The sequence below is a fragment of the Haliotis asinina genome, chromosome 4 (genome assembly GCF_037392515.1).
Source record: "Haliotis asinina isolate JCU_RB_2024 chromosome 4, JCU_Hal_asi_v2, whole genome shotgun sequence".
NCBI classification, from domain to species: Eukaryota; Metazoa; Mollusca; class Gastropoda; order Lepetellida; family Haliotidae; genus Haliotis; species Haliotis asinina.
The window spans coordinates 28,056,982-28,072,561 of NC_090283.1; the positions used below are offsets into that span (position 1 = coordinate 28,056,982).

Below are 15,580 nucleotides of genomic sequence, written 5' to 3' on the forward strand. Positions count from 1 at the left end.
GCAGACTTTTCAGCTCTGTGTAAATCTTTCAACAGCCATATCCTGGGGACTTATAATTGATCTATGTGTTGTTTCAGGAGCAACATCATCATGTCGACTCAGACATGCATTTTTGACGTGTGATTTTACTTACTGATGAATCTGCACGTGCGGATACCAGTTGACAGTTAGGATGGAGTGTTGGCATTCCTTGATCACACATTGTATTTCCCCATCTGCTTCTGTACTACATTACATGGAGAGTTGGCTGAAGCTGCTCTGGTGATGCTCCTCCTGACATTGAGTTATGGAGCACTTATTAAATAGTTGTCTCTCATTAGGGTGGGGTGGTCACATGTACCTGAGGGAAGGTTGTCTGGTATGTATGTACTCTCAGTACAATCTCAGCATCATTTGTTACAAACTTGATGCTAGTCTCTCTTACAGACCCTGAAGTAAATGCATCCAAGAAAACCCATAGTCTAGAAAATATGGCAAGTTTTAGATTTCCACAGCTTCAGGGAAGTGAAGAGGAGGGTCCCTCTTCATGATATTTTGTTTTCTTTACTGTGAACTTTTTTTATCTGTACAGTTTGCTCATTTCAGAGACAAGTTGAAGTCAGTCTTCATGCTTTATCTCACAGTCCTGAGCCACATTATGTTCCTCAGTGTGCTGTTTGCCTAAAGCTGTTAACCGACTGACAGATAAATAAAGGGTTTTGGTTCAGAAACAACTGCTATGTGTTTTAGTGGAATGGAAAGTCCCTATATAATATTTGTAAGAATGGGAACATGCAATGAAACTCAAAAAGTTATAAAATGATCATATCAAGCATATCAATGTATTAAATTGCAGCGATTAATAGATTCTGACAAAATTTGCCATTTTCAAGTTATGACTTACAGTACCTCCCCGTTTTTCACTGCTTTCATAGGGTAAGATTTTAAAGAACCTGGTACTGATAATCTGTGAGTATACCAAGTATTCCTTACTGGAAGCAGGTTTATGTTGAAAACTCAGCTGATTTATATCGTATTAATTACGGCTGTCTTGGTATCGGCTGTCAGCTTCTTTCTCCAGGTTCTTTTGAAAGGTGTATACTGAGACTGTGCTTGATGACTTTATCTGGGAAATGCTCTGCTTGCGACAGTTGTTAATTCTATCTCAGCATGGTGTCCAGGAATGTATCTCCTCATTCAGGAGAGTTTCGCCCACTGATCTGGTCCAACAGTTTGATAGTGGAGGTATCCTGTTTTAATTTATCACAGACTCCCCCTAGGTTGCCAGCTGGTATTATCTCCTGCAAGTGCTGCTGGAGACTGCTTGACTTACACACTATCACCATTGTTGTGGATGTGCTGTAATAAACTGCATGCAGGTTTGATAAAGCTCATTGGAAGCAGGAATTGGTGTGTATGTGTATACCTGTCCATCAGGGTCTTCAGTGGACCTACAAAAGCAATTATTTTTAAATTATTTACTGTTTCAGATTGGGGAACTGTTCATTTGTGGTATGGAGAGTGGAAATGATCAGAAAGTGCTTGTGTCTTGATGCAAATTTTGCAGTTGTTTAGTTTTCTGTTACAACTGTGAAAATCCTTTATGCCTGAGTCAATTCTAACAATACCTTTAATGTTAGAGAGGGTGATTGGGTAGCCTAATGGTTAAAGCATCTGCTTGTCACGACGAAGTCCCAGGTTCAATTCCCCACATGGGTACAATGTGTGAACCCCATTTTGGGTGTCGACTGCCATGATATTGCTAAAAGCAGCATAAAACCATACTGACTTACTGATACATCATGAGTGGGGCAGTTGACAGCAATACCACTTTTCAGCAATATTCCATAAATATCATATCCTTCCAGGTGGTACCTGAAGAGAATCAAAGTCCTGCCTTTGCCATGATGAGAAACACTATAACCACTTGGCCAACACATTTCACCAGAGGTTGAAAAGGTTGTTTGTTAAGATCACAGGTCAAATGTTTCACTTACTGCGACGTTTCCTGATGTTACTGTCAACGGGTTCATATATGGTTGGTACGTCGACTTCGGATCGTCTCATGGACAGGATGACTGGAGAATTACATACATGCAATACTTTGATGAAGACAAATGATGAATACGTTGGTGAGACGAAGGCATAGTTTAGTTCAAACTTCTTTAGTTGCTTTCACAAGACATGACAAACGAGTATACATGAATGAGGTGAGCGGACTTCCAGCTCAACCCCAGGGCCTTTCCTGCGAGCGGCATAATCCTGTGAGCGGTCGTCCCCACAAAGACAGTCGGAATGCCGGTCTCCACACTCACATCTCACTTCTCATCTCTCACGTACAGTATAGATGTGAGCATACATATATATAGTTTTTAACAACAATAGACAGGCAAAGATTCAACAATGGACAGATAGAGAAGCTAATAGCACTTCCTTCTACAGCTGATGTGATGACAGACACAGCCAAGGGGGATGACCAATAAAGGCCATAAATGTCATATACAGTAATTAATGGAAGTGACAAAGAGGAACAAGGTAGCTGACAAAACAATGTACTCTGCGGTAGTGATAAAGATCGAGATTGCAGAATAATAATAATAACTAAATATCATATAGCCTGGCTACATAGTTTTTGGTCTGTAGAAATATTTGGACATGGCTGTCCTGAAGTAGACACTATAACAACTTCCCCCTGTTCTGTAAAGCTTGGACCCCAAGCTTAAATAAATTGAGTTCAAACTGATAGGAGTGAAGCTTTGTAAATACCAACAGTGCGAATCAGTACATAATCATGGTAAAGTGATTCTTGATGTCGTTGACATCCCGTGCAGCAAATATATCTATGCATCGACGGTAAGAGAGTGATCATCTTGTCAATTTGACACCAGAAAAATAATCATAAGATCATTGCAATGTACATTTCACATTCGGGTATTGGCTACTTAGGACAGTTTCAAGAAATATTTCAAAGTCTGAGCAGGATATTCAAATCTGAAGTCTGGCTTTGTGGTGAGGCTCAGTACCAAATAATGGTAATAAGCATCATGAAAGTATGCATTAAATATCTCAGCAAATATTTCACATTAAGAAAGTTGAAACCAGGAGTCATACTTTACCGCGCGACTCAGACGGTACTTGTGGGTACTGTTGCCCTTTTAAGTATGATGGGTGCTCTTCCCGTGTCTGTGACGGAGCTTGCCCATAAAGTGTGGGTGCTATGCCCAATGAAAAAAATAATACTCCTACAATGGGGGCTATTCCTGCGTCGTTGACAGAGCTTGCCCATATATTGTGGGTGCTAAGCCCAATAAAGAAGTATTAATAAAAACCCTACTCTGACTTCAAAATTCTAAAATGCTGAATATTTCTTTGCTGTTAATGCCTTAATATTTACACATGATAAAAATGTTGTTATGGGTATCTGGAGAAAACAATATTCCTATTCTGACTTCATTCTGTATCTATATAAGTACTCAATGCTCACATGCTCGAAATACAATATGGTATAGACATAAGAAGGTAGTAATGTACTGGTCTGTGATCAAACATACCTGGTTGCACTTAGCAACAATAATACATTGTATATCCTGCACTCAGTTCATTTACCTACACACAGATAAGTAAGTCCTAATGAGCTGTCTTGTACACAATGTTCATGTTGAAGATGTTCATAAGGTGGCTTCTGGATGAATACATGATCTCCACGGGAGAGACGCACCTACTTTCTTGGTCTGTCATATCTTGCTGTTCCATCCTTAACTTGTGGGTTGTCCATTAGGTGGTTGCTGTATGATGGTCCGTCCATTCAAGATGGCTGCGTTGAGGGACCATGTTTGCTTGCAATCTCTTCGTTTTGACGTAGAACTTGGGGAATCATCCTTGATACATGATGTTAATGGTAGGCACATAGAGAGGTTTCAAGCTCGGGAGTAAGCTAAAAAGTTACTCTACCCGGATTCTCCACCAGTTGTCAACGGGGATCCTATGTAGTTGGTGCGTCGACTTCGGATCGTCTCATGGATAGGATGACTGGAGAATTACATACATGCAATACTTTGATGAAGACAAATGATGAATACGTTGGTGAGACGAAGGCATAGTTTAGTTCAAACTTCTTTAGTTGCTTTCACAAGACATGACAAACGAGTATACATGAATGAGGTGAGCGGACTTCCAGCTCAACCCCAGGGCCTTTCCTGCGAGCGGCATAATCCTGCGAGCGGTCGTCCCCACAAAGACAGTCGGAATGCCGGTCTCCACACTCCCATCTCACTTCTCATCTCTCACGTACAGTATAGATGTGAGCATACATATATATAGTTTTTAACAACAATAGACAGGCAAAGATTCAACAATGGACAGATAGAGAAGCTAATAGCACTTCCTTCTACAGCTGATGTGATGACAGACACAGCCAAGGGGGATGACCAATAAAGGCCATAAATGTCATATACAATAATTAATGGAAGTGACAAAGAGGAACAAGGTAGCTGACAAAACAATGTACTCTGCGGTAGTGATAAAGATCAAGATTGCAGAAAAATAATAATAACTAAATATATAGCCTGGCTACATAGTTTTTGGTCTGTAGAAATATTTGGACATGGCTGTCCTGAAGTAGACACTATAACATTACTTTGAAGTGGTTCTCTCCAAACTTTACATGGTGTTGTACTTTGTTGTAAATTTCACAACAAACTTGCCGTCGCCATCAAGTTATTGTTCCCTTGCAAAAGCCAATGATGGCACTTATTACCTGCCTGGTGCTCACCATTATATTTATAAGACAAAGACTGGTGAGCTCAGAGTCTGGATAGAGTATCATTGATTAGCTGCACCCATAAAGATCTGGGTTAGAGTTGGTCTTCATCAAACCATGCTTGTAAGAGGCGACTCACGGGATCAGGTACTCACACTCACTGCCCTGGCTGATACATGTCATCGTATGCCAGTTGCATAGATCGATGTTTATGCTGTTGATCACTGGATTGCCTGGCCCAGACTCCAGTCATTACAGTGCTTGAATACTGCTGAGTTTGGCTTTAAACAATAACCAGACCAACAATTTGATTAGCTTGTATCTCAGTAGGCTACCAAACTAAACTGTCATTGGTCCATGCTATGACGAGCAGCCACACACAAATACACATGCATGTCACTATATGAGTGCACTAATCTTGAAAGGGACATTAAATCCCATTTCAACAGACCTGACCACCTAAATATTTTCCACTTGTCAAACCCAAAGTTTCCTAGACTTGCTGACATCAGTTTTCCTCCTTTGTATGGAGGGGTAAGCCAAGTTTACACTCTGCAAGTGGATGTTCAAGATGATCTACTGATTTTGGCACAAATGGTCTTCTGTGCAGCACAGTCAGAAATGAGGTTTAGATTAGATTAAAAAAAGCAACAGTTTGGCGATGTTATCAAGTTTGTTATCTATGGTAGATTTCATGCCAGGAGGTCAAGCAGAGCCATACATTAGAGCCCTGCTTGTACAAATGTTTATGTGTAAACTTCAGACCAGATGTACCACCTTGCCCTCAAGACCAACTTGGAAAAAGTTCAATGAACTGCAACAAGAGTACTCCATCGTCTCACACCCCCATGACATATAATGCAGTTTTGTTTGAAAATATTGATATCATTATCACCAAGTATGCATTTATCAATACACCACAAGTATGGCTTGTCAGAAAATAAGACCATCACAATGGTTAACAGTGGGGCTTTGTGCTTTGTTGTGTGCTCAATGGAGTTGATAATATTTCATTTCATAAAGATGTTTTCTTCTTGGGTGGAGATATGGAGAGGGTTCGTTGTTTTCTGTTTACACAGTAATCAGCATGTTGTGGTTGTGATATAGTGAGTGTTTGTTGTCCTGTACCTATGTTCTGTGGTGATTTATGTACCTGTCAGACAGCATGTTATTCTTGAAGACATCGCTGATTTATGACTGCACTGTGTCTGCATATCAGACACCCAGACCTTGTCTGATATTCTGGAAACATTTGCCAAACCCATGGTCCTTGTCATGGGTTTGAGTTATCATGGTTCTAGCCTGGGTAATGATCTTAATGCAATAACTGTCTGATATTAGATGGTATCTAGAAGCCCAGTCCTCATCTCTTCGAGATCTCTCATATCAGCTGATAAACTTGTCTGAGTATTGATACTATTTGGCTTCTAGAAGCCCATTCTGATCACTTCTAGATCTCTATAACACACCAGTCCATCCAGTGTCCAGAAGCTTTAAAAATTAAAACAGTCTGTGTTTTTTTCCCATCATTTGCTTTACTAGACTTTATGTTTGAAGGGAAAGGTTAGACCGATAAAGATGAACTCGAGTCCAAGTTGAATATATTTCCTTGTATTACACACATCCTTGGTTTTAGCTTATCTTTTCCACTTGATTTAATAATGCAACTGTAAATTTCTGAAGAATCATTCTATGGTTTTAGTAGAATTGCCTTTTTTTCCACTGCAAAGGAGCCTCTTGGCTTTGTAATCAGATGAAAAAAGTACCACCAGGATAATCGATTCATGGAGATGGTGGACAATTGTGCCACAACGTGGCTGATGGACTATAATGGAAGATTATGCAAACACAAGTTATTCTAACAGCAGTAATGATTGTCAAGAAATACAAATGCCATTTCTTTCCACAAAGCATTATTAGAGTAACGTTCATTTTCCGGACTTGTGCAGCAGTTCAAGATAAAATAAAGACCACATATTAGTTCTCTGGTGGTGAATATTCGTCTTGTTGATAGAATTCCACAGAATTAGCATTTGTCTGATTGATGTCACTCCTCCCAGCTCCAGTGTGAGAATTCAGAATTATAAAAGTTGATAACCTTAACAGCCTCAGATATTGCATTGAGAAATGTCAGAGTTTGTGCTCATGTCTGCATGTAAGGTTAGAGTTGAGTGTAATTGTTTATGGGGAGACAGTAGATACAGTAAGTATGTGTGTGTAAATACTGGTAACTCATGAAGCCATTAAGATGAGCCATTACTCACCATGTGATAAGATGTTATCGGTGAGTCGTGGCAGTTGAGCACTTGTTGGGATTACCACATGGATGTGTCTGTGTTTTAGGTTGTACACTGACCTTTCTCAGGACACAGTTTCTTTGCTTGTCTTACTTGTTTAATGGCTGGTTATGGGTTGACATCGTTCAGTAAACAAGGCCTGAAACAAACACTTGCTTCATGACAGTACTCAGTGACAAGTCCATGATTATGTAGTCACTCTGTCCTTTAACCAATAGAGATCCTGGTTTGGATTGATCTTCAGTAACCCATTTTTTGTCATAAGAGTTGACTAGGGGATTGGGCGGTCAGACTAGCTGACTGGTTGGCACATGTGATCATATCACAGTTGTGTGCATTGATGCCATGATGTTGGTCATAGGCTTGTCTGGAATTTAATAAAGATTGCACACTTAAAAGTGCAAACATGAAAATTGTTATTCATTTGGTGGTCAAGGATATTATGGCATTACAGAATGATAGTTGTGATTCTGAAGTACAATTTATGTTTGCATAAAGAATGTGTGTCTAAAGAAATGATTTTGTGATGTAACTGTATAATGAAAATAGACAAACGCATATGATATAACTAAATCGACCCATGATACAATTCATATTTTTTTCACAGCTTATTTGCTGGTCACTTAGGAGTAAAGATGGCATGACTATTGCTGTGTACTGATATTTGCCAACAACAATGGCTTTTCTCAGTACGCATATTCGGATGAAAGCAAGCTCAGTAGTTAATCCATTTACTTGTCTTGCTCATGATCAGTATCATACATGAATACTATGTGCTGAGCCTGATTCTCCCACGATAATATTGCTGGATTATCCCATGAAAAGTCACTTGTTATATAGCAAATGTCTTTAAGCTGCTTTGTTGAGGATACATATTTCTCCAGAAATGGAGAAATACATTTTGAATACAAGTATGTGACTATGTTAAAATACCTAACCGTACTGAATCTGGAATGTTACTTTTTACATTTAGTGATTCATTTTGGTGCCTTTTTTATCATCCTCTTTTACTGATGAATTTCTTTTTTCTGTTGCAGGTAAGGCATTTTGCAATAAAACAGTATACTGGGTTCCAGGTATGTATGGTTGAACACATAGGTTTCATACTCACACAAATAGTGGAGAAGTCATTCCACACTGTTGTCACTGTCATAGAAGTTGAAGTCATTGTGAGGAGCAAGACACTCACACTATTTGGTCATGAGCAGAGAGCAATGTTGTCCAGAATGATATCATTTCAACATTTGTTTCCCTCAAGTAGGATTTGGACAGTGATCTTCAAATGCTTGTGTGAGTATAACCTTGGCCTTGGAAGGTCATGGGTTTTGTAGCAGATATGCCAAGATCACTCACAAACTGAAAAATCTTTTAGTGACAATGAATAGTGTTGTTTAAATTGAACAGATTTGTCTGTGTGAAATTGCAGTTTTTTGTCAGTGTGAGGAGCCTGTTGCAGGCATGTCCTCAGGCTCCAGTTTCTACAAAACAGTCTTAGCCCACATTTAGCCAAAGCAATCTCGCTAAGGTGTGTTCCTGTGCCATCGTACACTATGATAGCTTTGTGAAACAGGGCCCATGTGACGTAAGGCCTAAGTGAAACTATGGACACCTAAGTGTTACGATTGCTATGTGATCATGGCCAGGAACCTTATCCTTGCTAGAGGAACCAACTTGAATGAGTATATGGTGGATACACTGTGTGTGTCCTTCCTGATGGTGTGGAGGGCAGCACATGCTAGGACACTTAGACTTCCCTAACTCAGACTGCATGTTTTATGTCCTTTTAAGTGGCAACTGCTGCTGGTAGGGCAGGGCACTCGTACAGTTCTGGGAACGTCTGGAGTCATCACTTGTTTTCACTGATCCATTTATATAATGTTCACTGCTGTTTTGTTTGACAGTGGAATCTATCTTGATGGACAGTCACAGACTGGTTGTTGCCCACTGTCTCTGAAATTGTATGTTTACAAGTTGATTAGATCTAGCTAGAATTTTGACATATTGCCCTATTTATTAATTCCCTGTAAAAGTATCAGTAAGCTTACCTAATACCTGTGATTGAAAAGTATACTATACATGTTGGACTGACTCATGGCCTTTTACAAAAAGAATGGCAGAGATTGTGTAGCATGATTGCGCAGTATATTGATTACACATTAACTAGATGCCTCATCCAAGAGGAGAGGCCAAGTTGACAGTCATCTCCCTTGTTGGTTGTCTGCAGGAGTGTGGAGCTTCCTCTCCCCATTTCAATCATTTGAGGGACATTCATCTCCCTGTCTTGTCTGGCCTGCCTTGACCCAGTGGGTGATAGCTGGAGTAAATCACCTGGTCCCATCTGAGGCTGGAAATACATTTAGGCTTTTCCACACACGAGAAAAATGACAACCGAAAATCTGGCTGTGTGATATTCTATTTTGAAGATATGTAATTCTGTTCCTTTCTGACAATCGTTGTCAAGACGACGAAGTTAGGGCAAACGGAAACAAAGATGCATTGTTCCAATTCTTGTGATTCTAACAACAATTTTTTAATATCATCAAAACAAACAACAGTAGGGACTGTTTCGTTTATCTGACATCACCAAGCCATTTGCATTGCTTCCAGATATCTTGCATGTTTGGGAGATTGCCCCTACATCAGGTTACGTATCAAACTAGAGTAGAGAAGTGTAGAACTTGTCCCTGAGTCATTGACGTGGTGGACTTTTTCTCATTGCAGCACTCAGATGGATTATAATTCTAAGGTAGAATGTTTGGACTTGACAGAAGACTGATATGTGAATGTGCCTTGCAATCTTCTGTTTTTAAAGTTGTGACTAGGCTTGCTTGTCTAAACTACTGATATGACAAAAGTCTGTTTTCACTGATGGAGGACTTTAAAAAAACAATAATTGAACAGTTATTAAAACTTGAAGAAACACTTTCTCCAATACCTACTGCTAATATTATCCTCTGTAATACCTTGTATTCAGTCTTTGACAGATTTAGCTAGAACATATATGTAAAACTTTGATTGACATGTATTTGGTTGGAGCAAAACCCTATTAAACTGCTACAAGTTTTTAATACAAGTCTGTGTCAAGGGAGAACCCTGAGTCATCACAAAGTATTAACACATCGTTCGGCATTTTGTTCCCTGTTGCAAAAGTGTATCAGATATAATGCAGGAAGTTGTGAGGATGTTGTATGACTGTTTGACCCTGTGGAAAATACTGAACTAAAGGTGCTGTCTGAAGGAATGGATGACTTAAGACTATACATAACGTCCTTATCACTGGACTTCAGTTCTAAATGCTAAATTGGAACAATGGAATTATGTCTTCTTGATAATGACGGAATGTTCTTTAATTCATGTTCCCCATTGGAGTCATATCACAGAGGTAGAATGGTTTTCTACCCCCCTCATCATCACAAATTATCCATCAATTTATGTGTTTAGATGCAGTCTCATTACCAAGGATTGAAGATCTATTTAGCTGGTAACTCAAATCTGAATCTTGAGAGAAGACTTTCAGCTTTTCCAAAGTTGACCCCAAATTGTCCTGACCGGCATATGTTAACATAAGTGGACATATTATCCCAGCTAATGGTGACCAACATGTTTTTGTATATGTACTTGTGTTAATCTGCCACTCTGTGGAGCATTAAATTACCATAATCACTTGTCACTGACACTGTCAGGATGGCCACATTTGCACTTTACATTAATGCATAGAATCTCCCAGTTTACACTATTCATGGTTGCTGGTCTAGTAGCATCCTGGATTTGAGGACAGACATGGGAGAAGAATGTACCTTGGGGATGTAAACATGTAATGATGAATAAAAAAACTCAGTTCCGATGAGCAGGTAATATATTACAACTGCTAGTGCTGACAAAAATGCCCGTACAAAAATAGCTACCTGCCTGGTGTTGTTTTTGCTTGTTTTTGATTGTCTTGCATGTGTGAAATACAGACTTGTGATCACATATCTATTCTGACCACAGTGGATATGTCACTGGATTTTCCTGAAAAATCTTCAAAAAAATCTTCCTAGGAGGCCTGTGTTTATTTGATTTTTTTCCTATAACAAAACACCCAATACGTTTTTTTGCCAATTAGTACAATTTATATGAGAGAAAGATATTTGGAAGCACTGTGTTTGTAATTTGTTTTACCGAATGATTAGAATACATGAAGCAGTTGATTTGATTGTTTAAATACATGGAAATTATAATATATTGTGAGGCAATATAACCAGGGATGCCAACCCATATGATTTTATTTTATACAAAAACAACAACACAAAAACATAATTTGCGACAAAAATACTATATAGGTTACATTAGAGTTGTCATCTTTGCCTTAGAACAACAGCTATGCTGTTATGTCTGAGATATACATCCAAAGGATTCGTGTGAAAATTCTTAGGGTTCAGTGTTAAAGATTTTGGGGTCCTGATTCAGATACCAGGGAAGACCAGTAGAGTTGCATCACCACTTCAACTTTAACCACTGGATATATTTAGATAGCATCTTCACAAAAACAAACTGAAACCAGAATAATATCTGTAATAATTTATTGTCTGTGTCACTAAACAATATATTCTGTAATTGAACATTGTGTCTGACAGATATAAATGTCAAAATATACTCCACAAGGTGTACACAGTGTAAGTGTACACGACATACAGATGTACTCGGTATGTTGCTACAGGTACGTACAATACTGTAGTATGTGTCGGTCCTAGGTACTGGTGGATGGCTTGCTACATAACCACAGGACAGGTAACCTTCCTTCAATACTCACATGTTGTTAGGTTGCAATTCCCCGAGGGACTGAGGTTGTGCCATTCATCAACATGCAATCACATCTTGACAAAGGAGTGCATAAATATGGGGAAATATTTCAAAACATTCTCAAAAATCATTTTATCAGACGTGATTTCACCTAATCTTTTCTGTCCTATTGTTGTATGTTGGTTCTTCAGATTTCTGACTGATTTACATCTTGATGTGAGGAAGGAGTTGACATTTAAAAAGATCAAAAGTATACGAGAAGCATTTTGAAAGATGTTTGAAAGATTGTTCTCTGGAGATGTGAAAGTTGGGCTGTGTGGGATTGTATCTCATTTGCATAATCAGCAGTCTACACAGACAGCTTGTCTGGAAGTTGTACTAACATGTAGGTAAGACACTGGAATATAGATCTATCAAAAACACAACAATGTCGTCGGACCAGGTATCACAGCATATGTCTGATACAAAACATACTCTAGATCTGAAACACAACTGATGGAACATGAAGACTATGTCACGTATGGTGGAATGAAGTGAGACTAACTGAAGCAATCCCATTCTATTGTCCTATTTCTGTCAGTTAGATTTGACAATCAGGGAGGAAAATCAGTCAGACATTCAACATTCATTTTCTGTGATTTTTCCCCATTGTATGAAATTATGGAATTTGAATATGTCATTCAGTGTTAAAAGCATGTGCTTTGACTGATCAAATGAATGATGCACTCATCCAATATTCAAAAGGACTTTCTTTCAGATACAAATCAAACAAAAAGAATGTACAACCCTCGCATGATTGATAACTGGATGTGGAAAATGTTCAGTTGTGTTTGTAAGAGATGTTTGTATCAAACATGGCATGAAATTATGAGAACGTTAAAAGCAATAATTTCATTTCTTTTTATCATTTTGGCCTTGAACTGTCTGACTGAGTTTGTTTTGAGTAACAGCTTTCTGCCATTGCCTTTAATCTTCGGGAATTTACCTCATACATATCTGCTTAATATCGATAAATGCCTGAATATTTTGAATTGCTGGCATCATCTTGGAGAACAAAGTTCCCAGTGAGTAATTCCATGTGTCACTTCCTTGTTTATATCTGTCAATATACCCAAGCTTGGATACATCTCCACTGTATCTCAATAGATGTATTCACACACGCACTAACGTTGGATAAAACAGCTTTAACTCATTGTCTTCAGATATAATCCATCTCGCTGAAGGAGTCTGTGTTTGCAAGATTATTGGCACCACCAGATCATGCATAACTCATCTGTTCAGGGAACTGTTTGTTGCACCAAGTCAGTTTTTCCTCCTTTTGATCCTGTGACCTTGTAGTCAGAAGTTAAGGTCATTTTGACATGACCCCAAAATGTTCTGAACTTTCCTGCACACATATGTCTAGTCAAAAATAGTGATTGTTTTACATTACATGCAAACCATTTTGTTGTACTTCAACAGTGTGTCTATTGAATTCCCAGTGATCCAAGTGAACATATTCCTTACGTCTCAGTCTTGTGAGTAATCAGGTTGATAGCTACACAAGATTTGTATCAGTTCCAGAATGCTCTGGTTGTTTCCAGTCGAGTGTTTTCAGAACCTGTCACACGTTTTTGTGTACATATCATCACAGCCATTGGTTAGGTATTCCTGCAGCAGCTGCAGACTAGAGGAAGTCCTTGTCACACTGGAGTACATTCATGTGGGTTTCCAAACTATTTGACGCCCTTAGAATACTTGCAACAAGAACCTTCTTGACACACACTCTTGTGATTCCTAGCAGTGTCTCAATGAATAAGAGCTCTTTCTTGCAAGAAGAAAACACATTTTTTGAATGTTTGAAACCGGGTATATCCAGCCCCAATGCACATTAGAGTGATTGATGAAGCATAACCTCTAATACTGTACATTCTGATGGATCATTGCTGTATTTCATAAATCTGAAACTGATCAATCATTTTGATTTTAAGTCTCTAAAATATTCTTTGTATTTAGATCTACAAGTTCTTGAGCAGTTTAAGACAGCTAGGTTTTCACAGTATCTTTGAAGAAGAAAGACCTGTAGTTCCTATATACATGTTAGCACTGTTGTGACCTATCATAGCAGCAGACATTCACCACAAAATAATCTCAGCTATGAAGCTTTACTGTAAAACAGTCAAATTGTTACCCATTAGTTCTTCAACAAGGGTTTGGAAGGAAATCTTGATGCTCGACTCAACAAGCTATTCAACACAGAAGGACATATGATCTCATTGGGAAACTGCTGTTGGTTCTTCAACATCTTTACAGTTTTCACAATACAAATCATTTTGTATGGTTCCATCTCAAACTGGATGTTTACAGAGGGTCGAAGTGTTACTGGAATTGTAACCCAAGACATGTAATAATTTTGGAATCCACAAGTGACCTCTGTGGCACTGCAGGTTAGATGTGCAATGTTAGCATGCTGATTCCTCCATGCTGTGGCTGTTGCCAGAGCCACACATTGAATTACACATTAGTCCAGTTCGTGAGGTAATGGCGCTGTGACGACGTCCTCTGTGGAGAGTGTTATATCGGCAACACAGCAGTTTGATGAAGGTCTGCTTGAATATTTTGTTAAAGACTGTGTAGATGATTGGGTTAAGGGTGCTGGAGACATAACCAAGCCAGACAAAGGCTGTGATGAGCATTGGTTGGAAGGTACATGTCTTGCACAGAGCTATCAGTATGTTTACCAGGAAGAACGGAGCCCAACATATCACGAAGATAAGAAACACTACACCAAGAACCTTGGAAGCTTTCTGTTCAGTTTGAACAGAATTGCTGTCCTTTCGAATAGAGTCTTTCTTCAAGAGAAGAATATTGGCAGCTTTGATGGCAACATGATGCTTCTTGACCAGGTCACGCAGTTTCATTGGTTCTTTTTTAGCTATTAGATTAATTTTGCAGCAGTTTGATCTGTCAGGGCTTGGGTTGACCAAATCCTGAGCACTTCCATTGCGGAAGGTATACTCCACTCTGTTGTCAATGCCACGTCTAAGACTGACTGCATTTTGCTGAGAGCGAGGGACAGTGTTTCTCTTAGTTAGAGGTTGATACTGATTAATGCTTTGGCTCTGTTCATCAGTACTGCCTGAAGATATCGGGAAAGAACGGGAAAATCTTAGATGTTCTCGTTTTTGGCTATCCCCTGCCTTCCAATGGCGTCTGCTTGTAGACCTTCTCATCATTGGCTGTCCTTCCTTGTCATTCCTACACATTTTGGCCTGTTTGTTCAACATCCGCACTGTTAGTGTGTACATGATGATCATTATGACCAAAGGGATGAAGAAGGCGAAGATAGAACCGTACGTCTGGAAGTGCTCATTATCCAACACACATTGCTCATTCTGCAGAATGTTCTTCCCATCCACAAAGCCAAGGATAGAGATGGGGCTTGATATGGCAAAGGATATTGTCCACACCAACACTATCTTCATAAGCACAACCCGTTTAGATTTATTTTTGGTCCACAGTGGGTATCTTATGCCAATGTATCTCTCTAGTGATATTGTACACAGGTGCAGTATAGAGGATGTACACATGAACACATCAGATGTCACAAAGAGGTTGCACAGAGTCAGCCCAAAGAGCCACTGACCTGAAACAGAAAGGAAAATATGTAAAAAGAAAAGTCAAATAAAGCTGGATATATCCAACTGCATTTGATGTTGAACTCAAGTCCACTAAAGCGATTCTAATTTTATACATCAGATAAAGTGGATGCGTCCATGTTTTT

General features: G+C 39.1%; 2 protein-coding genes across 2 annotated transcripts in view; one reads left to right on the forward strand and one right to left on the reverse strand.

The window, feature by feature from the left end:
- The window catches only part of LOC137281471 (26S proteasome non-ATPase regulatory subunit 1-like), a 274,250-nt gene that overhangs the window by 126,757 nt on the left and 131,913 nt on the right, over positions 1-15,580 (forward strand). The window lies entirely within an intron of this gene.
- Positions 11,583-15,580, reverse strand: part of LOC137281472 (5-hydroxytryptamine receptor 2C-like) — a 50,265-nt gene continuing 46,267 nt past the window's right edge. Inside the window, exon 3 of the mRNA XM_067812716.1 lies at positions 11,583-15,442. Within this exon, the coding sequence (XP_067668817.1) occupies positions 14,259-15,442 (1,184 nt within the window). The 3' untranslated portion in view covers positions 11,583-14,258. The remainder of the gene's footprint in view (positions 15,443-15,580) is intronic.